At 40.9% G+C, this 23,739-nt stretch overlaps 1 protein-coding gene across 7 annotated transcripts in view; it reads right to left on the reverse strand.

Annotated features, from left to right (window-relative positions):
* The window catches only part of OSTN (osteocrin), a 45,913-nt gene continuing 22,174 nt past the window's right edge, over positions 1–23,739 (reverse strand). For 3 of the 7 annotated variants that reach the window (XM_015871929.3, XM_085513601.1, XM_015871928.3), the window contains exons 2-5: positions 4,036–4,134; positions 3,275–3,492; positions 1,188–1,267; positions 1–887 (exon numbers count right to left, since the gene is read on the reverse strand). In XM_015871929.3, coding sequence (XP_015727415.1) covers positions 865–887; positions 1,188–1,267; positions 3,275–3,492; positions 4,036–4,134 — 420 coding nt within the window. In that variant the 3' untranslated portion in view covers positions 1–864. Of the gene's footprint in view, positions 888–1,170; positions 1,268–3,274; positions 3,493–4,035; positions 4,135–10,183; positions 10,251–23,739 lie in introns of those variants that run through there. The other 4 variants (XM_085513602.1, XM_085513603.1, XM_015871927.3 and 1 more) reach the window with 3 other exon arrangements.

Consider the following 23,739-nt stretch of genomic DNA (forward strand, 5'->3'; position numbering starts at 1 on the left):
TTCAAGACAACCTGTTTTACTCTGAATTGAAATAGAGACAACAGGCACACGTTTACATGTTAACAGTCTAAGAAATGCTTGAACTTTTGCAGTTGCATATGTGATTATGCCCCATGCACACATCAAGAGACTAAAATAAGGCATACAATGCAGATGGCCTAGGAAGTAGATGACTTCATATTTGGACGCTATCCTATGTTATGCATAGGGAGGACCGAAATGCATTTGTTAGCTTGCAGGAGGAAGCTGACAGTCTTGCCACATGTCAGGATATGCTGTACAATGAAAACATTTCTAAATTTGGTGCAGAGATACAAGAAAGACTGTTAAAAGCATCAGAGCAAATCCTAAGATATTTTTTTCTTACTTCTTATTCAGATCAACTCCTAATGATATCAGTAAATGTCTTCTCCCAAATAGCAGTTCAAATAAAATACGGATTTGTCCCATAACTGTTAAATCCTCCCTTCATCTAACAGAAAAACACCCACTTTAAAGGTGTGTTCAAAGCAAACTGCCTGCATTTCGTGGACTGCTGTTGGCTTCTCTGAGAGTTTTATTTTAAATCCAAAAACTCTAACAGTCCTTGCTTGAAGAACGAACTTCTGCAGGTTTAAGAGATAAATGCCATGCTATTAAACTATGTATTTTTTCTGTCTCCTCCTATCAGTGGCACTGTGCTCAGCTGTGAGAGCATCCAGACCCGATGAACTAAATTAGTCACTATTTGTAAATGCAATGTTGTAAAACACAAAGTGAAGAAGATTTTGCAGGAGGTTGATTCCTTGAGTGCTGAATCATTAGTCAATGACAAGACGTGCTCTGATGCATCTTCCACATTCCTGTGATGTTTCCTGTATGACATCAATCATTCAGAACTGAAGAACCTATAGGCAGAAAAGCAATAAACATTACATCTTCTCAAATCAGAACTGCAAGGCTTGGACAAAGACAACATAAGGAGAAGAAAAAGCTAATAAATCTTTCTTAAAAGGGAGTAGTACTGATGTAGAGGATTCAAACTAAATTGTGTCACAATCCATGTTATAGAAGAAGCCTTCCTACCCCAAGGCTCCCTGTTCAAACCTACTGGCATGACCTGAGTACTTCCACGTAATTGAAAGCAGGAGGGGCTCTCCAAACTGCCCACACCCGGACACTTCGGCTTACTTGCAGGAACTTCTAACCCTTGGTGTTGCCAAGACGACTCACTCCAATCCGGTCAAGAGGAACTCCAAACCGTCTCTTAGGCAGCTCAACCACTTTCCTGCAAGGGGAAAATGGGAAAGAAGGAGGGAAAGAATTATGGAGAGACATCATAGGAACAAGCAAAAGCATTACTACATCTTTGATTCCGCCATTCATCCCACTCACAATTTTACCATTCAGACAGAACAGCTGTGCAGATTTACAGGCCAGCACTGAAGCACTACCTGTGTTTTAATCTTACACACCCCTTTCCTCAAAAACCTTTGTATCAAACACTTTTGCACAGTTCATCACCCCACAGGCAGTACTCTTTCCAATGCAGTGTAGGCACAAACTGATGAGAGACCTGGGCTGCTTAAGTCATACTGAGCCTGAACTGATAAGAGGCACAGAACCATTTGAGTTGGAAGGAACCTTTAAAGGCCATCTGGTCCAACTCCCTGCACTGGACAGGGACACCCACAGCTCTCCATTGGGTGCTCAGAGCCCCGTCCAGCCTGACCTGGGGTGTCTCCAGGGATGGGGCATTCACCACCAATCTTGGCAACCTGTGCCAGTGCCTCACCACTCGTACTGTAAAACAGACAGAAAACCTTTTTCCTTACATTCAATTTAAATCTCCCCTCTTAGTAGGAAACCATTTCCCCTTGCTCATTCACAACAGATCCTGCTAAAGAGTCTGTCCTCTTCATTCTTATAACCCCTCTTTAACTACACAGATTGGTTTACAAGAGATGCGTTCTGCATATGCATTGGTTGCAGTATTGCCATGATCTGTAGTTAAACAGTAAAACTGTAAGATCACATCAATGGGAAAGGCTGAACAGTCTGAGAGAGGTTCTGCAGCTGAGCTTCCCCTCTGGTGGCCATTTGCAGCCATAGCAGGACAATCCACTTCCACAGTCTTGTCTGCTGTTCCCTTTCCACCTACCAAATGAGACTGTACCAATTTCAGCACTCACTAAGGGCAAAGTGGTGTTTCCTATTTAAAGTGTCCTTTCTTAAGTATAACATACATAAAAGAAATAAAGCATTCCAGAGTCTCTTTTCACATGCCAGCCAAGTGCCAAAAAGTAAACAAAACTGATTTTGTTCTCTCAAAGTGATACCCAGAAAAATAGTTCTACTTAAGGACTTCAAAACTTTATATTTTAACATTATTTTATTGGTATTCAAAAAATTCTACTAGCAGATTAGATGGATAAGTAGAAAAAAGGACAAGAAACACTTTTTGAAGGGAAGAAAGAAGCACAACAAAAAATATCTGTAATGTTGAGTGGGTCTTGGGAGTACTTCCGATTTCCAGACTAAGCTTTAAGCATTTTATTAAGTACATTACAGCACTGGGGATTCCATCCAGCTGAAGTCAGTTAGGAGAAGGCGGGATTAAGACAATTCAGCTCTTTCAGGCATGGTGAACATCACTGCCTGCTTTGCCTCCAGACATGCTGACTTTCACCACCTGTACCAAGTTGTTCCTCAGCCCTCAGTTAGAAACATACACATCTCCTAACCTGTACTGTGGAGGTATAGGTGTACTGTTGTATTGATTAAAGCCTGGCTTGTTGTAAGTTGACCAAGATCTTGAAGCTTTACTCCTTGAAAGCCCATTCTGCATCCTGACTGTCTATTTTTACAATATGTTCTTCATCTCAATATTCCAGATGTGCCCCACCAAACCCCCAACCTCAGGAACACCCCTATTCCTTTGCTTTTGAACTTCAGGTATTTACATAATATCTCAGGACCAAAACGTAGCTTTAAATAACACTTTTTTAGTATATTTCTTTCTGTTGTTGTGAGCTAATGTGCATGTCCTTGAATGTTCTTTGTTATCCAGACGATGCTTTAAGGATAAATGAACTACTGTATGTATTATCCATCACAGCTGAAGAACTATATATCATGCAGCCAGAATGATCTCTGAAGAGTTTCTGGTACCCTGATCATACGCTCCTCACAACTGCAGTAAAATCGTTAGCAGCTAAAGCTACACTATTTGTATCCAGGACAATGTACCAACTGCTTTCTCCCACCTTTATCACTGATTGAGCCCATCCTTTACCTCTGTTTGCCTTTAGCATCCACAGACGTCGCAGAAATTCTGTCTATCGGGGACCCAAATCCTGGAAAACTTCTTTTCTTCTTTGTCTCAGTTACCTCATTCTCCAGAGACACCAACTCGTCAAGAAGGAGCAGTTTGGCTGCCAGGCTGGAGGCTGACTTCTCCTCACTGGCAGTAGGATGCACTGCCATGCCCAGAGCAGCAGAAGGCTCCAAAGGCTGTGGAAAAAAAACACAGCAACATTAGTTTGCTGCTGAAGAAAATGGATTTCAGGCACGTTCTATTCAAAGGAGTAATATGATGTAATATGCTTGTGGACAGCAGGAGTGGTCCACACCATAGTTGTGGTAGTGGCACTTCCTACTGCTGATGAGTGGTATAATCAGGGATGGAACGTATAAAACTTTGACTTTTGTGTAAGGAGGAGCAAGGTGACTACAGTAGTCAATGCAACAATACTTTCACAAAGGTTCTCACACTGTCCTCTGGTTTTCCCTTCTTTCAGTTGCAAGTGCTGTTAAATGTTTGCTTCTGTTCCTTTTCAGGGTTATGGAACTTTCATGTCCTCTGAGAGACATGCAATTTACATCACTCTTATCACTGGGGAAGCTGTCCTGCTCCTGCTTTGCCCCTCACAGAATCAATACACACCATTCCCCTTTCAGTACTGTTTGGATATCACGGTGTCTTGCGCACACAGTGGCCAGTAGCAACCTATGAAGAGTATTGTTATGTGATAATGAGCAGAAACAATGACCTACCTCTGGAGCTGCCTCTGCAAGGAGCACTGAACTAGAATGCCACTGCAGCAGGGTGATCACAAGGGCCAGATGGACCACAACAAGCTGGAACTGCAGCATCTGCAAAGAAGGAAGGAGTAATGAATGCAAACTTGTGTTAAAACCAGGTGAATTAGATCCGTACTTGTAAGCAGAGGTGGCCATGAACCACAGATCTCCCCAGCAGCCTTTTGATGCCTGCAGAGCCTCAAAGTAAGGTGAGAGGTTCTAGTATTAGCAAGATCAGGAAGATGCAGGTATTTGGTTTAGTGAGAACTATTAGTGATAGATGGATGGTTGGACTGGATGATCTTGTCTTTTCCAGCAGTGGTGATTCTGTCATTTCTTCAGCTGTGGATTTATGCTAATGTTCCAGTCCTTAACTGGATCTAGCTTTTAAAACTTGACATGTCTCCAATGTGACCAGGTCAACTCTTTCAGCTGATGTTAATAAGGCTAGGCAAGGCCTCCAGAGCCAAAGGTACCTGCTAATTTGCTGATCAGTTTGTTACCAGGTTCAGCACCAGAGAAGAGTTCAAGCCTGCTTCTACCGCTCTTTGCTGACTCTTCTCTTGGCAAAAGCAAGAACAGAAAGGATGTATTAATGCATTTCTGTGATATACAGCATTTGTTTTATCATTTGCTTAGCAAATCTCTCATAAGCTCAGGCAGAGAACACACAGTAAGAGGTATTTGGCTTCCTACTTTTTCCCACGCTACAAAAGTGCTTGTACAAAAGTACAGAGTCCAGTTTTAACAAGATAAAACATTTATGCTTTTTCTCGAAGTTCTGTTTCTTACTTGTTTTTTCTTTCTAGTAAGTTTTGTGTGTGCTTCTGTTATCTGGTTTCCCCATTACACATATCTTCTTTATACTGTTTATGAGGGATTGTTGTAGAGTGGTAGAAAGCAGCTGGTTAACCTGTATGGAGCAAATCTTCCAGTGAGCCAACTAAACTCACTGGAATCAAAGGACAAAGCCAAAGCAGCAAACCAGGTGGTACCAACATCCCTCAGTTTGATATGACAAGCCATTAAAGCCAGACAAGGGTTTGGCCTGGTGTTTTTAAAGCTCTGGCCCTCTACAATGTATATTTTTGTATGTGGGTGTGCACTGAAATTCTAAGTAGTAGTCTACTACCTTCACAGGTAACCACATCCTGATTATTTGGATACAGAGACATAAAAATAAATGGCAAGGTTAAAAACACATGTTTATCATGGTTTAAAGTCTGTGCTGGTATTCATTCATCCCAAGGACCAAAGAGCTAAAAATAGCAACTAGTACACTAATCAAAATAAACATGAAGGCACCTGCAACACAAAAGACATTTGATTAACTGGTCAGAACTCGACGCCAGTGAAATTAGAAGCAAAGGAAATTGTAAGGACTTGAAACTTGGCTTTAGCTCCCATGGAAATCAGTAGCTGAGAAGCAATATCACTGGTTTAACAGGGAGCAAAACTAAGTCCAACAAAGTCCAGTTGTGCTGGATTGCCTTGTAGCGGTGCGACCATGGCAGGAAAAAGGAGCAATTCAGCTTCGTTCTCTTCCATCACTTTTCCACCAGTTTTGCACAGATAGGTCATGGGATTGGGGTATTATTCTATGTCTTTAGTATTTCAGGGTTTGGCCTGGTGTTATCTGACATAAAATATTGTTTAACCTTCACTAAACATAATTACAAGTCTGAAATTCAGACATATTTATGTGTTGTAGTGATAACGATGCTTTAGCTTGAAATGTGTCAAAACTCAAATCCCTTATACAAATAAGTATCCTTGTTACAGGTCCAATTAAAATACAACTAAAGATAAAAGAGAGAACATTATTCTACCTTATCAAAGCAGGATAAACCTTCAAAACTTTTTTTTTTTTTTTTTAAAGGAATCTGCATGGAGTCTTTTTCCAGGAAAAGATCAGCAGAAAGCAGAATTCTTTACCAAACAGAAACTTCATGTCTCCAACCTCAAACCAAAGGACTTAAAGATGTTTTTCTTTAGGAAAATAAAAAGATACCCCCCTACCCCCTACCCCCCCCCCCCCCCAAAAAAAAAGAACCAAAACAACCCAAAAACAAAATGACATCCTGAAGATAAGTGGATTGAACAAAGCCCAGACAGTGTGTAATTTGTCACCATGCTCCAAACCCATTGCCTGTCAAAAACAATAACAGCTGTCATTGCTCTTACCCATTTGAACTATCATATTTCACATTACTACAGAGATTACCCTGCAAGAATAAATCACAAGAGCTTTATTTTTCTTGCTGGCTTGTTAGCAAGAGAACCAAGGCAAGACATCATTGCCTTGCACTGTAATCTTTTACTTCAGCTGCCACCATATATTGATGACTGTGCTCTGCTTGCTGTCACAATACCAACATGGGGCACATCCAAGCTCACCTGCAAATGAGTATGATGTGGATGAGCCCAGATGGTACAAGGCTTTGTGCTGTTTATACCCACAGAGCCAAGCCTCAGCTGTCCCCTTGGTGCAGGAGAACTCCTGGCAGTAGATCCTATTAGGACTGTAGTCCTTCTGCTGTATGAGCAGGGATGGTGTTGGGAAACCTTCATCACCGATAGCTGTGATGGTCTCTGATGCCATGCAGGTTCCAAACAGCTGGACAAAAATCATGGCTGCATCTGCAAGCCATTTACCCACGTATTTTTTGCTGCTCCAATGGCATAAGAAAAAAATGAATCAAGTTTTAACACTGGCCTCATCAGCCTTAGACCAGACACCTCATGGCAATCTACCTTATAAATAAATATGATGGTGAATATCTTGACATAAGAACAACTTATTAATAGCCTTTGTGGAGCTCTGAAAATAAGCCTTCTTCTGTTGAAACCAATTTGCCCTACTTTTAAAAGCTGTATGATGGATCTTCTGAGCATTTTCATTACCACAAAGCCAAAAATATGTGCATAGCAGCAGTCCTGGCACTTCCAGAAACTCCTAAGGGACGGGGTTTATCTCAAGCATAATTTTCTAGTCATGTAAATGTCAAAGAAAAGTGAGGAAAAAAAAATCAAAATATATCCCACCCTCACAAAACAAAAAACCAGAGTCCAAAGATAGGTTAGAGTGGCGTTTTTGTTCTCATCCCACAGATGAGATACAGAGCACTTCTTACATACTGCTTTCTAAAAAGATACTGAAGCAAGACATTGAGGCATGGGACATGGGACTTTGTGGTGAAATGAAATGTAGACAGTCAATGTCAGGCTCATTATGTTATTAATAATGTGGAGTAGGTTTTGATTTTTAAGCAATTCTATACAATTTATTAGATATATAACACAGACACTTGTCAACTTCTACAATGTAAACCTCCCTCTATTCTCAGTTTCCCAGCTATGCAGATAAATAGTTGCAGGCAGATTTCATATAATGAGAATACAGATAACTTAAAATTCCTGTACTTGTGCAAGAGGTTTAAGACTAGTCATTCTGAGAATATGTCTGGGTATATCTGTGTCCCAAATGAAACATCTGGGGGACAGGAATGCTCCACTTTCTGAAAATGAATTTCTATAAAGGTTTCTCAAGAAGGCATTTGGGATCAGTCATCATTTTTCAAAGCCTTTGTTTTAACAGTTATTAACATCTTAATGATACCATTCACAGTGTTTGGCCCAAACTACCAGTGTTTTCATACCATCACAAGTTACCCCAGCCTTCATTCTACTGAAGTTTCTATCAAAAATGAATCAACTGACAGTTGTTCTCCTCAGAGAAGCAGATGGGGAACAGGTAGGAAAACAATAGTGGAAAAAGTCAGTCGTGGTCCCCAGCTCCCTGTTTGCAAAGAAAAGAATGAAACCCAATGGAACAACAGGGACAAATTTCCTTGGAATGGGTAAGGAGACAAGCTGGACATCTTGCAAAACTGACTACATTTCAATTTCTAGCAGCACATTTTAGCAATTAAAAACTCCAAGCTCATTTCAAGACCATAAAAGTAAGAGACCAGGAAGCAGGAGGCACAATAGGAGTGACCAAACACATATAGCAACCCAGAGACTATCAGATAAGAACACCATGAATTATAAGAAAACATCCATTAATGAGGAGTCTATTTCCACCTTTCCTAAGTGAGATGGTTGAGTGAGTATTCTTGGTATGCACAATGGAAAACAAAACATTATTAGGCTATTCTTCATTGCCAACAAATTCTCAGCCCTAAATCATTTATATATTTACTGACTGAGCACACCAACTTTTCCCAGTATTTCTAGTAACTTCACATTTAGTTTTCTTCCTTCATCTTTAGCATGAGAAGTAAAAACTTTGTTGTTGGAGTGCCATTACCAGCACTGAAAATATATCAATAAAAATTGAGAAATATATCATTGTTCTTCTACATTTGGAAGAAGTATTTTCCAATGAATTGGAATGATAAGTGGAAGTTCTTTATACCTGGTATAAGGAGTACATTGTCAGAATATATTATTACCAATACAAAGACATAGCCATTTCAAGGCCAATAAAAATATCCTTCAAGATGTGCCTTTGAGATAACCTCTTAAGAGACAAAAATGGCATTAGAATTTGCTAACAAGAGAATCAAACCGTGACACTGATTTACTGGATAAAAGCTTTTAAATGTTCTGATCAAGGGTATTAACATAAGAAGAAAAGTCAATTACTTGATGAATTGCAAAGGGAAATTAGAGATTAATCTGTTTCCTTGGGTTGACCAACAAGAAAAGGGAAGCTGCAATCAATTGCAGTTTTGGCAGGGTCCATCAAGAGATTTCTTACAACTCTCATATGGTTCAAATTTTTAACTTTACACTGTAGAAAGCCCAGAGAGGTACTCCTGTCATTCATTCAAAAAGTGAAAACCAAGCCCTAGCGTGCTGAAAGCAGCATGGTAGGTATTCATAAATACTAAAGAATACCTGTTTTGTAGCTTTCCCATCACTTACACTGTTGTTTTATTTGTTTGCCTACTGCTCCTCAGGATACTTGAAGCGTTTTACAAGAAACATAGTCTGAGCTGCAGTTTGGCTACAGGTGAGCAGAGATAGGTAAGCATAATAAGCATGATTCTGTGATTCTATAATCTGCCCCTGGCTTCCTAAGTGAGTCAATGGGCAGGGGCACAAAATGTCCTTACAGTTCCTCAGCTTTCAAATCTGCACTCCCCACAAGGACAGTCATTCCAGACTGAAAAACCAAGTTAGGAAAGCTAAAGGCAGTGTGTGCTTGTGTGTCAAGAATAATAAGTGGGCTCTGAACTTCACAGTAGCCTCTGGACATCTAAACCAGAGATTATTCACATGTATTTACTTGCATGACTCCAGTCTGGGAGGCAGAAAGAAGTGGTGAAATAGTTTTGAACCCAGAATGGAGAAATTACAATGACTATCACTGAATCAGAGTCTGACTTCACTTACAGTGGTACAAAGATGAAGTAATCAGATCACTGGATAATGATAACTACTCTGTTAGTGTAGGAATGTTTTTTCAGGATTGTTCTGTTACTGCAGAAATGTGACAGAATCTGGATTGTTTATCTCATATGGGACATAACAAAAACCTTTTGGCAGATTCAGAAATTAAAGAAAAAATATTTCCCTAAATCAATTGTACATATTATATTTTAAAACATATTACACACTGCTAACTTATCTACTGTGTATGATATACACTAATGCGAAGGAATTATTCCGTCATAGCACTTCAGTATATTTTAAGAAGTAATGTGTATTTGACAATAAAATACACAAGCAAATCCATAACAATAAAACCAGACAGCAGATTGCTGCAGAAGCACTGTGAAAGCATGAAAGCAACTAGTCAGTGTTGTAAAACTCACTGACACATCTTGTTTAAACATTGGCTGATTAAATGAAAGAAATAAGTTTCCACAGGATATTATTAGTTCAGTTCTAGTACCAAAAATACCAGGTGATAGGCATCCCAATCTCAAACTGGAAAAACTTTTCCCATCTGACATGGGCATGTGTGTACTTTGTGCATGCCTGCTAGTATGAAAAAAAAAATAGGAGAAAAAATAAAAAGAAAGCATAGAAAGGAAGAAAGTAGAGAAGTAAACAGAGCACACAGACACAGAAAATATCCCAAACCCCTCTCTGTCCTCACTCATCTTACCTTGCATTGGTTATAAGCAATTCCAACCTTAATGGTCTTGCTATGTTCTTCTCCCTAACTTATCCCTAATGCTCAGCTTTCTTTCAGAGTTTTTATAGTCTCTGCTGTAGGCTACAAACTCCAATCCCTGCCTTTGCTTTCTCTTACATCATTTCTAAAGATTTTCCACTGATCCTTGCCCTAAACCTTTCTCTGTCTTGCACTCTCACACACATACTTGCCTCACATTTGTTATATTTATTGCTCTGATGAAGATTATTAGGTTATAATTAAAGGTCTTGGCTTTTGTTGTGTGTGTTGGATTTTTTTTTTCCTTCTTTCAGAGAATGAGACAGACATGGAAGTGGGAATATTTTCCGCAGCATCACCATTCCTCTAACCCCTCCTGTCTGCAAACTGCAGTAGAGAAGCCTAATATCTTTAAATACATATATGTTTTAACTGTGTTCCCTGGGCACAACAGAAATAACATTATAGGGAGAGTATCTACTTCAGGAAGAAATTAATTAGTGTGTTTACCAGACCAACGAGATAAGTAGTAGTAAAGGAGTGTGCTTTTGTAATGCAACTTACATGAACTTAAGTCTTTCAGACAACTTATTTCAGTTATTGAAATCACTGTTGTGGAAGTATCTATGGAAGTATCTTCCCCAGGCAGCAGCAGAGGACCTTTTATTTTCTTCTTTGCCTGTACACTAGGAATGAGTCTATCTCATTTCTTAAGTAATGTACATAGAAATTATGGACTAATTTGTGGGACTACAATTCCAACCTGTGCAGATGCCTCAGCAGTTTGTTCATACTGGCTTTATTCTCTCAACAGGTAGGCACGGTATTTTCAAATTAGTTTAACTCTGCCTTTCCAAAAGCACTTGCTACAACCAACAGAGAAACAGGAAATTTCAAATGTTGCTTTGCATCACCTGGGAAAAAAATACCAGCCAGGGAGCTACACCTTTGATTTCATCACCTGTCTTGATTGGAGTGATTAGAAAAAGATAATAGGTTATTCATATATATATGTATATATACATATTTAATGCAGCTCATTTTTCCAGACAAAGATGGCAGAAGAATTTTGCAGAGCTGACATAAAGTGTCAAATCAGGATTGTTCACTGCAGAGAATGTTTCCACCACACTCTGACTGAGGCATCAGGGAAGGGGGGGCGGGGAGTAAAAAGAATGAAAGGAAAAAGTAAGCACAGAAAGAGAGCCCAGTTTATATCATGAAGACAATACAAATTACAGCCCCAGAAGAAAAAGAGATGCAAAGGGATTATTTTTACAGCATTTCTCTGAACATACAGATCTTTGTGTACGGGTGAGTCAAGTGCTGCAAAAATATGTGTAGCCATAGGAGTATCCACTCCATGCTGGAGCATGCATTTTGGGACTGTTTTCCACTGTGGGGTATAACAGAATAATAACAACCACTATGGAAGTCTAAATGGGCCCTGTGGTTATTAGAACTGCAGCAGAAGCACAGAGCAAAAGACTGAACAGACAAAACAGCCCAAAATGCTGTCACTGGGAAAGATCTGGACCTGTCTCAGTTTTATATAGCTACCTCCATTGAGATGCTTGAAGCCTAAGACCATGGCAGTACTTGATTGATCTGCATAAAACACACAGGCAGGATCTCAGGAAAAAGATAACCATGGTGTAATAATGAGTTATTATTAGATTGATGGAGTAATTTTTGTACATATGACTGTGAGGTTTTGCTGAGCAGCAACTGCAGTCCTGTCCACTCAGTTTCTTTCCTGTTGCTCTCATATTAGGCAGACAAAAGGCACCACTTGCTAGCATTTACTTTTGGGGGAGTTTTTAGAGGTTCCATCTCAGGCTCTTTAAGTAAGCAGGGCTCCATTCTGTTTAGTATGGGTAGGGCTGGCAAGAGACACAGGCTGTGCCAACATGAATAAGCTGAAAACAGACCACTGAATGCCTGCAACTTTGGCGTTTCAGTATTTCACAGCAAATCATAGAATGGCTTGGTTGGGAAGGGACCCCAAGGATCACAAAGTTCCAATCCCCCTGCCAAAGGCACAGCCACCAAATGCCAAATATGGTTCTAGACCAGATTGCCCAGGGGAAGCCTGGAGGAAGGCTGAGGCTCAGTGCCTCACAATACAGGAGGATGCCAGGCTCAGGGAAGAGCAGGAGGGGAAATGCAGCCATGCTGCCAGCAGCTTTGACTCCAAGGGGATGTCCAAGATCAGGTATTAAGGTTTTCTTTCAGGCTCTCTGCTGATTGATGATCTGGTAACAAAGCTCCAATTACTTTTTTTACCACTTGGAACTACCATGAGGTGGCGGCTCTTCCTTTTAGTTAAGTGATACACACTTTCTCTAATTCAACATGAATTGATCACTCTTCTCTTCCTACAAAAGAACAAAGTCTAAAAGACTTCTGAAATGGATGCTGATACACATAACTACCATCAGCTGTGACCAGGAGGTGAAAGAGACTCAGATGTGAGTAATCAGCCATCTTCATGGGCTGCTGATGGCCTCAGAATAGGACACAGGTTACCAGCAAACACCATTTGTTTTTTTTCCCAGGGGAAAAAGAAAAAAAAAAAGGTGTAGAGCATTAACAGTTCCCAAGTCACAAGTGACTTAGATTTAGCAACAACTCACAGATATCTTTCTGACACCTTCTGGAGAAAGCTGATAAAGAAGCTTCCCAGATAATGAAAAATGTGTATGGTGGTTACTTAGGTGGCAGAGTGCCCAAGGAACAGATGTCCTCAACTCTGCTGAGATTTAATTATACTTCCAACACACTTAGCTAAGTTACGGCAACCAGGAGTTTGGTAGGAATTTTATGATCTTAAATTCAAGTGATTAAATGAAATGAGATTTTCTCTATGAAGAAAATAAAAATCAATTGGAGGAGGGAAGGCAAGTCAACAGAATGGCCTCAAAAATTTCCTTGTTTCTTCAGTAGACAGGGTCTTATTTAACTCAGGAACTGGTGTTAGTAAGGGTTCACTTATATAAGTGTTCTGCAAGCTTGCCCTTACTTTCATCAGCCTTGCCAACAGAAACTATATTTGGGTTTGTCAATCCTTGTCTTTAAAGCTTTAGGAATGATATGCAAATATAGCGACATACAATTTCTGGTTCTGCTGTATTGCACCTTTAAGTTTTACCTTCTCCCACTAGAACATGTGACAAGTAATGTCAGACCACATTGCTCTAAGTAACAGAAGTTCTCTTAGTGTCTCATGGGCACCCTACCCTCCAGCTTCTTCAAGTCATGCCATTCTCTCATTGGTCACAGGTTACTCAAATAAGGTCACATACCTGTCATTTATAGATCAACAAAAACAGTGCTGGATCTAGAAGGTGCTGTGGCCAAAGCAACAGATTTGTCCTCACTAACTTTGTACTGAATTTCCATGAAGCAAAAGCATGGGACTCGCTACGTGGATTGTCAAGACTATTTCAGGGAAGGATGCATTTGTTATTAGAAGCACAGTCAGTCTTGTGTTAGAAATGTAGTTGTGGTTTTAGTCTGGGAAATAAGGACAACACTGAAATTAGAAAAAATGGATTTTTTTAATCCAGTTCTGTCAGTTTTGTCACCAGAATCAAAGAAATAATCAAATATTTCTTTACTTTTCAAATGAAAACTACAAGTGTTTTTCCTTAGAACTGATCTTTACAAACTAGGTGCTCAGCCAGCACTGATTCATGTGTCTCCATTTAAACAACTGAGCTATTCCTATTTTCGATGTCTTCAGTCTATTTTAATTTGTTGAAACAATCAGCCAAATTCTGACCAGTCTTAGAGTTGAATAACATTCTATGGGATTAACCAAACACACAGCATTTCTAGTTTGAGATGAATATCCAAGATTACTTTTGTTGCTCGTAGCTTGACAAGAGAAGGAGAAACATTTTAAAACAACAGTTAATATGTAAGAGGAATTTTCAAAAAGCGAGATGATTCCCACCTACTTTCATGTTGATATACAGAACTTGAGAGCAGATGATTCATCACAAAGTAGAACTATGGGCAAGAGACTCTATATTAACAATGTATGTGCATGCTTTCCAATTGAAGGTATGTTTTACTTTGGAAGGAAAAACTATCTTAAAACAGCTATTCTGAAATCTGTTAGCTACCCGAGTAGCTTTTGTTTTGTCACTTCCTTTTAAGATGAATCCTTGCAGCTAATGGGTTTTGAGAAGTAAAACCCATGAAGTGAAGGTGGCATATAAAAATCAGTCACATTTTCAGGAATGCTAGACTTCCTACAAGCAGTCCCTATACAAACTTCCAAGAGGTCATTTGTGCTAGAATTAAGTGCTTGTGACAGGCTCTGGGTCATGACAACTAAGGATCCATAAAAAGTACTGGCAAAATAAAGCAAAAAATCCTAAACAAGGACAGTTAATTGAAATGCATGCTTCTTTTGTAACAGTCATGCTACGATGCAGAAGGATGCAATTGGAAATGAAAAAATACATTTTATCTTTCATGCACATGCCACTGGCTCTTGGCCCAGGATGGTTAGAAACAGTGATGGGACCTTTTGTGCTATGGGCAAAGTGGTCCACAGGACAACAAAGCCATGCAAAGAGGCCTCAAACTACTACACAAATGATAAACTTTCTGAGCCATCACTGGCCATGACACTAATTCAAACTGGCACGACAGAAATGAAAGATAGTAGATTGAGTTTCCAACCCCTGTAGCCATGCTGCATGGAGTCAATGCTAAATATAAAGATGACACACAGAGAGTAGCCCATCTTTTTGTACTAAGGAAGAGGAAAAATGAGTGGTTCTGATGACGTGCATGCTGATGTCACTTGTCACTGAAATAAACCCTTTGACCCATGAACCCCTGTGGCATGGTGCACTGGAAGAGTGCACTTCAGCTTAGAGCTAATTACAAACCTGGCAATGCACAGCAGCAGGTTAAATTCAAAGACATGCTCACAAGAAGAAAAAATATGTCTGTCTTGAAATTCTGTTCTGACTTCATGCTTTTATATATATATATATATATATATATATATATATATATATATATACACAACTGTTAACAATTGTCTTTCCAGTGCTGAGAAATAAGACAGAGGAGAAAGAATTCAGAAGGATACAAAAGAAAGTAGGATACAGAGGAAAGTAGCCTAGTAGCTAAATGGCAATGGTCTTAGGGGTAAAGAAGGTGAGTGATGTTCTTCAAACAGCCTGGAAGCTGGACAAGGCCACAAGAGGACTGCTTGTAACAGGGTGCTGCAGGAAATGTAAATAGTCACTTCTTACCTGGCATGCAGGTAGAAGATGCTGCCTTGCCAAAGCTGGGACTGGGCACCTGCTTCTCCCAAGAAGCAAGCAGTGCCAAATGATGTTAATAAGAGACTATGCTCTCATTGCTGGTATGTCTTGCATAGTGGGACCATTTTGTGCTGGAGACCAACCAGAGCAAGCTATTAACACAATCCTAAGAGTTCAGAGCAATTGAGGACTGATTTGATTTCCCTTCCCTGTTTTACTCTGGTTTAAATACCCTTATGATTTGGTTCCTGCAAGGAACCTCACAAGCAAATGCTGTTCTAGAAATGAAAGCTTCTGGTATTACTGATAATTAAAGATCTCACAACAGTTTGTAAATCCATCCTAATGTTCTGGCCAAACTCCGCTATACTTCTTGGCCACATTTCCTCTATCATTTCAACTGGACAGAGACATTTTTTTGTTAGCTTCATTGCAGCTTTCTGCGGTGAAGCTGTAATTTGCCAGTAATCATTTTCAATTACAGTACAAACATTAATCAGTCAATCATCGCCCTCTAGAGGTAGCTACAGTTCTGGTCACCGCTATCTGGGTTGGCTGTGAGCGATGTACCAACCACTTCTGTATGGAGGGAAGATCCTCGCTGATTAGGATTGATCCACGTACCATTACAGGAACAAATTACTGAGTGCTGATCATCAGCTCCTCTATTATTCCTGCCTTCTCTCTTCTGGGAGGTCACCCAACTTGTAGCATATTGTATTAATGTATTTGCCATAGCAGTGAAACACATAGACAGCTACACGCCACAGATGTCACAAAAAGCAGTGAAAATAAATCTCAGACCAGATTCTCATTACAGCTTATTTTTCACAAGCAACGTATATAAAGTAAACCAGCAGCACAACTGGATTGATACTGCAAAAGCAGCAAGTCTTTATACATAAACACAACTATTCATTCTCCTTTCTCTCATTTGTCTGAAATTTGAAAGGGAAGAACACAAAGAGCAATAAGTAACAAGTAACCCACTACTATAACTGAGCGATAAATACACTGTTTCTGGGGGTGTTAAGATACTGTTTGAGTAGTTGAGTGTTTATTCAAGGAGAAACTCGTCTGTGCAGAAACTTAGCACAAGATCCTGGAGGCACAAATAGCTCATGTCCAGGTTTTCCCAGACACATCCTCTTTATTTTTTCCAGCTGGAAATTCCGTCTAGGTGGAATTTAGCAATTTTTTACATATATTCTTTTTTTTTTTTTTTTTTTCTGGCAGGCTGGCCGGAAGCTCTGGCTTGCCTCCCTGTGTAGGGATTCTCCAGGTATTCAGACACACACAGACCATCTGTGCATGTGAAGTCCCATACCTGAACATATATTTCTGTTAGCAACATTTAACCAAAAAAGAGCAGATGTCCACGATCACAGTAACCAATTCACTGTAATCACTGCTCTGGCACTCAGGAGAGTTTATTCTATTAAGTTTATTCAGGAGAGGATTCACTGTTCAAACAACATCACAGTAAAAAGAAAGAAAACAACAACAACAACAACAACACTTATTTTTAAGTGGAATTTCCTATATTTATCCAGTTTGTGCCTGTTATCTTTTGTATGTTTGCCGAGTACCACTGAAAAGAGTCTGACACTGTCCTCTATACTCCCCCATCAAATGTTAATATGCATTGATCAGATCAGCCCTGCTATACAGTCTCGGCTCTCCTACCCTCTCTTCATCTACCAGATAGCCCAAGCCTGTAATTATCTCTGTGGTCCTTCCAGCATGCTCATGTCCCCCTCATATGGGGGCACACACCACTCTAGACCTGTGCATACACTAGCATTCTGGGTTCCTTTGCTGCAAGTCTACTGCTGGCTCACAGTCAAATTATTCACCACAACCCTCGGTTCCTTTTTAAAGCTGTTTTCCAGAAGGTCAGCCCTCAGACCACACTGGTGCACAGGACTGTTCTCACCTTCACTTCTGTCTTGACTAGATGCCATTAGGTTAAGCTTTCTGAGGCTTACTGTCCACAGGTGTGAGGCAGTGCTAATGACACTTGGTCTTTTTTTCCCCCCCCCCAAACTGTTATTGTCTGAAGCAGCTGCCACTAGTATTTGTTCTTTGTAGGTAATTATCTTATCCTCTGTAAACATGTGACCTTTCATCTTGACATCACTCATTCCTTACAAGGGACTTTATAACAGCCACTATCCTGCTGCCTAGGTGCTTTGCATTGTTTTCTTTACTATTATGTCCTTTCTTTAGGAGCTTACACACACACACATTATTCTGCTGGGTACACTTAGTGTTTACAGATTGAGATTGAATACTGAGCAGTGTATAGTATCCTATAGCCAGGGTCTGTAAAGACCTCTTCAGAACAGAATGACGAAGAAAATGCCCTTGGATCTTATCACCCTTTTCCCTCTGCTGCTGCTATACTGTAGCCTAGCCAAGAAGAAGAACCTATTTTATTCTTGTACGGAGTACAGGACAGCAAACATTATCCAGTCCCTTCTGCATGGAACTGAACAATTTGTGCCTGATTAAAGCAGAGGGACTGCCAACTTCAGACAACTCAGGGTCCTAAAACTGCCTGCTTATTTTTGCTGTGTGCTTCTCCATCCTTCCCTGCACCGTGTCAGCCACACAGCCAAATCCTCCCCCCTCTGCAGGCCTACATTTGTCTTCCATGAGAATTTTCATGAGTATCTCAGCTCTGAAGCAAACAAAATCCCTTTGTGGAGTTTTCTCTCCCATGTAAAGTTCTGGTGTCCAAGTGCTGTGGAAATAAACAGCGATTCATATATTTTCACTACACCTTTAGGGACAAAGAAGTACAATTATCCCCTGACAAGTTTCAAAGCCTAGCTCTAAAAGCACAGGTTTGTCACAGCTTCTCAACATAATTCTTTCCCTAGGCACACACAGCCAAAAGCAGGCTTGTATCCTGCACAGCATTAAGCCACTATTACTACAGGTATTGCTGCTGGCGTACTAATGAAACCATATAAATCATTACTGATTCTCATGAGCCATGTAATCTTCTGTGCTTTGGTTACTCACACCAAGCTGGTCTATGCCCCAAAACCACACAGTTCTCTCTTTGAAAAGCAGTGTTTCCCTGGAGCACTGAGCTTAGTGCCCCTCTCTACCTGTTCTCCTCATGTCCATCCCACAGAGACCCTCCAACTCTCACATGTAATCCTTAGCAGAAGGGACAAAACCACCTCCCTGCCACTTAATCAGTCACTCTATCCCAGGTGTGAATAAACCGGCTTGCACACGGGAGGGGATTGGCCCTGTAGCTCTCTAAGTGCAAGCACGCTGAAGTTGTGTTTACTTTACAATTAGACTTGGAACCCGGGAGCAAGAACATAACATAGTTTCTTATGCAACCATATATTTATTTTGGTTACGTGCGGCTTCAAGACGAATCTCAAATGGTGCTGGACCGTGCTTCTGCCCTCAAAAGAAGTTTGTCAGCAGAGTAACAATAATGTTCTGCTTCTGAAAATGATGTGCTGGGCTTTATGGTCAGCTTTTAGGTTTGAATGCTTTTTTTCCACTTTGATATTTGAGCCCTCCGCTCAAAGCAAATCCTTTGAGTGTGTACATGGCTCTCCAAGCAATGGTCACGGGAGGACATAGACAAGCACTGAAAAAGCTGCTGACGGCATCTGAAAGTGATTTGCAACCTCTTAGCCACATGAGCTCAGTCACATTAACATGGTGATTTAAATACTGTGGATGGCTTTCCTGGTGTTCTTTTAGAAATTTCTTATTGGAATTATTAGGCATCCAAAATATATTTAAAACCAACCAACCAGAGGAATAAAACGGAGCAAATAATACTGACTAAGCACTCTGAGCCCTATCTTGCAGTCCCAAGTCAAGCACATTGCCACCAAGCACGCAACTCCAGTGACTAGATTTTACTGACTGCATCGAATCACATGCATCATCGTCAAAGTAATTCAAACTATGAGTCACAAGCATATCTTTCACAGGCCTGAAGCATCTGTACTGCCTCTGGTACAGCCTTGTCACTGCAAAGCCCAGTTGTCACTGGGAAAAAGAATGATATTGTGAGGTTTACAGGGCCTTGCATACTGTAAATAACACAAAGAGAATTCTAAACACAAAGAACAGGTGGGCTGCTAAGGTTGCTACTGAAAAGGAACTGCTTCACACTCTCAGCTATACTTATCCAACAGGGAAAAACCCATGCCCTGGGTGGTGGGATGCCATGGCTCCATGGGAATGCCTAGCTGCTGAGCTGTATAGCACTGCTTGCACACAGACATTGCTGAATGCATAGTGATGCTACTGATGTAAGCCTCACTCCTACAAAGTGCTGCTAGGAGCAGGGAGCAACCACTTCATTCAGAGATAAATTTGGTTGTCAGTAGATCAAGCAGAGAGTCAGTAAGTGGAAAATACATTCAGCTGCCAGCCATTCCCTGTCTTCCAGTCCCATAGACAGGACTAGTTTCTATGCAGTCAGGTTACAAGCAGAGTAGCCGCTCTGGAGTCAAAAGCCCTGATAACAGACTGCTGGCATTGTGCTGCAGTCAGTGGAGCTATCTGTTTGCACAAGTATGACCACAATCAAGCCCGGCTTTTTTGAGTGAACAGTGTGAAAAAGCAGACCCTCCTGAGGCACTTATCACACAGAACCACAAAGTGAAGCATCTCATCCCTGTCCTGCTTTCATCCCTTTTTCTACCTGATGCTGTAAGTTCTGCAAATCAGTGGCTGTCTTCTTATTCAGTTGTCTTTTTCCCCCCCTCTCCTCCATCTCCAGCAGATCCCTTGTTCTACTGCCATACAAATAACGCAATGAAACCTGCATTACTCTGGGGCACAGCCAGGGTTAATGAACAGTGTACTATTTGCACAGGCTCTGGGTCTTCAGGCAGCTAGGCAGACCAACCAGATACTTCCTGGGTTGTTTTGGGGGGGCTCTGTTAAATCCTCAGAGTCAGAAACAGAGCTCAGGCTCAGCATACATAGTTAGAAAGCAGAGAAACCTCAGCCTGGAGCTGACAGTGACTGATGACTGGAGGTGCGGTGAGTGTTCACCGCTGCTCATGTTACCAAAATGTCAGGGTTTTAAAGTGATGTTATTAAAGCACCACAGGAGTGCAAAGATCTGTGTAAACTGAGAGCATAATCACCATGCAAGCGGAGCACGAACTGTTTGACTGTGTTGAAATTATGTTATTCGGTATCCCTCTAATTTGTCACATGACTTGATACACTGGAAAAAAACACATATAGTGTTTTTATATTCTGATTCTATGACAATTTGCTTTCCTAGAGCAGACAATGATTTGTAAAGTTACTTTTCTTACACCCAAATAATCCAAATATGTGCAAACTGGTTTCCACAAATTAAAAGTGTTTTGTATATAACTTTAGCTCAGGGACTAGCTCTGCTATGGGGTTTTCACAACCAAGACAACTAGCTGGGGAAAGACAGTCACTTCTAAACTGCTCTCTTTTACATTAATACCTCTTCTAGAGCCAAACGGCAGTATTATCTCCATGGCTTGCTCTGAAACAGGACTGGTTCCTAGGAACCACAACTATATATCATCCTATCACAGGCATACATGGTCATAGCATAGGAAAGTCTATCCTCTGCCTCCCCAGTCTCAAGCCCTGGGCTCGGACTAAGTGTTCAGGGAACAACCCTTTTTCTCCACTCTGCTAGCAGTTGCCAGCTGCAATACATTACACTTTATGTCAGACAGCCTTGCATGGACAGAACTCACCAGGCCAATCTCCCAGAAACCAATGTGGTCTTTTTCACTACATTAACAATTGTTCATAACAAGATAAGGTGAGTATTTCTCATTTCCCAGGAACCCATCAGTAGGCTATAAACCAGTGATAACTGCTGTTCTCTGTAATCTGGGGCTAGATTTGAATCCACTCTGCAGAACTTCAAATTAATATACTTGACTCATATGTGTAAGCCAGGAGCACTTGATGTTCAAAACCACAGATGTTTAAGCTCATAGAGGTTGAAGAGCATCCTTGTGTAAAGCTCTACAATCCAGGTTAATCCAGAGATCTCCTGTCCTCTGTTTGAGCTCTGTCCTTTTTAGAAGAGTACAGAAAACCTGAACAGCAAAGTCTGTCCTTTCCATCACTATCACGGTCCCTTTGCTCCTGGGTCAAGAAGGACCAGATGTGACATTTTCGAATCTTTTCTTCCAGTAGTAAGGACCCAAATGTGGTGAATCTCTGGGGATCAGAGTTATATCTCATTCTTGGTCATTTCCCTGGGCTCTTCATATGTCAGGAGATCAAATGTGCAATTCTAACATTTTCAAATAAATTGCAAAAATGACTCAATGCCTTAATTTTAAAATACTTATCATTAGAAGAGGAATCCAACAACTTACTGTGGGCAGCAGGAAGAAGGGAGGGGAAAAGGTAAACAAATCAAGAGAGGCACAATACCAAACTGTATTCTAAGCACATACAATGGAAAATGCAGGCTGGTGCCAGCAGCCTGATAATCCAAATTCTCTTTCTGTGCACCGGCCTCTTCTGAGAAAAGGAAAGAATTTAAAGGAGCATAAATGATAACTGTACATATTCTGGAAGCAAAGCTAAAAGTGCTGCCAGGAAAAATCACCCTTCTACATACAGACCATTAACACATTCCCTTCCCCTCCAGTAGAAGAGCACACACCTCCCAGGGGAAGGGCAGGGGGAACACTTCTTGCCCAGCAATGTACAGCCTCAGTGCAGTAGAAGGATGGACGTTAACTCTCTGAGTGGCTGACATGGGTCACAGCACTGGCAGGATAGAAGCTTGTTCTAAGGAAAAGCCACTGTAACATACTGAGTGCTGGCACCCAGGTGGTCGCAGCAGCTTCCTGGAGCACACAAAAAGCATCCTGCCTATGGGAGTTCCCAGGGGACAAGGTGCAGGCCACTTGCTCCTTCCCTTCCCACAACAGATGACAAGAACTGCTTTAGGTATTCACCTCCAAAGAGCTGGGAATGAAAGGGATGGTCCTAATTGCTTTTCTGGAAACCACGAGCTGTGATTCATTCCTTTTGCATTCTACAGATGCCAGTAGTAGCAACAACTGATTCACCAAAACACTGCCAGCAAGATCCACAAATCTCTGTAAGGTTGTGTTCTATTCCCTTTTTTCCCCCCACACAGCCGTACCCTTATACTCATACTCTGTATTATCCTTCTTTCTTCTTGCCATACTATACTTCCCCTTAGCCCCAGTGAAATAGAATTCATATTCATTTTGTACACCCATTTTATGATGCATTTCCTGAGTGGCTTACATCCTGATTAGGTCTGATTTGCACAGATAATAATTAGAACTTCAAAATCTGTCCCCAAAATTACAAATGGAGGATGTGGTCCTCAACTTTGTATTTGGCCCATTTGCCACAGTCCTTGCAGGAGTGACGTAGCATCAGTGTTATGAGCAACAAACTGAACACTCTTTAGTGCTGATGAAACTCCAGAGCTCACTAAAATCAATGGAGATATTCCAGATGAGGGAGGTATACAGCTCAATGAGAATAATGGAACAGTAAACACCCACAGATACAGGAGATGTTGTCCAGATGGTTAAACTTGCCTGGTGTCTGTCAAGAACACATCCCTTAACACCCAGGCAAAAACCTTTTGCACCGTGGCTTTAGCCCATGACACTTATCTCCCTGTCACTGACCCAGAACTGCTGACTTTGTTGGCTCATGCTGACTTTCACTAGATGAAAGTTTTACCACTGATGTTAGCTCAAAAATACAACTGGGGGAATGGTCAGCAGGGGTACCCTGGGCACCACTGCCAGCCCTGCTGGCAGTCAGACTGACTTCAGAAGAGGATGTGGGTCAGGAAATATTAGCCAGTCTCACTGTGCTGAGGCAGGGTAAAGGATACATAAGAAAACATCAGCAGAGGGGGGTGGGTAAACTAGAAAAATAAGTAATTATCTCAAAGTATTATAATGCTGTTACAGCTTCTCTGTCCTCAGTAGCATTTAATTTGGTACAACCTAAATGAAGTCGTGGTCCAGGAGAACTGGAGCACTCTGAGACCAGCTGAGATCAAAGGAAACACCTCTGTACTCCATTAGCTTAAGCAAGTTTCCAGTGGGGCAAGTGAGCACAAATATCCAGACATCAAGTGGAAATAAATAACTGCACAGAGCAGTCCAGATTTTCACAACGACTTTGAACCAACTCAACTTTCCAGCAGCTGAGAATTTGGCCAATAACCCAGACTGGAGCTGAACCACA

The sequence above is a fragment of the Coturnix japonica genome, chromosome 12, assembly GCF_054131305.1.
Source record: "Coturnix japonica strain WE chromosome 12, WE-NBRP24, whole genome shotgun sequence".
Classification (NCBI taxonomy): domain Eukaryota; kingdom Metazoa; phylum Chordata; class Aves; order Galliformes; family Phasianidae; genus Coturnix; species Coturnix japonica.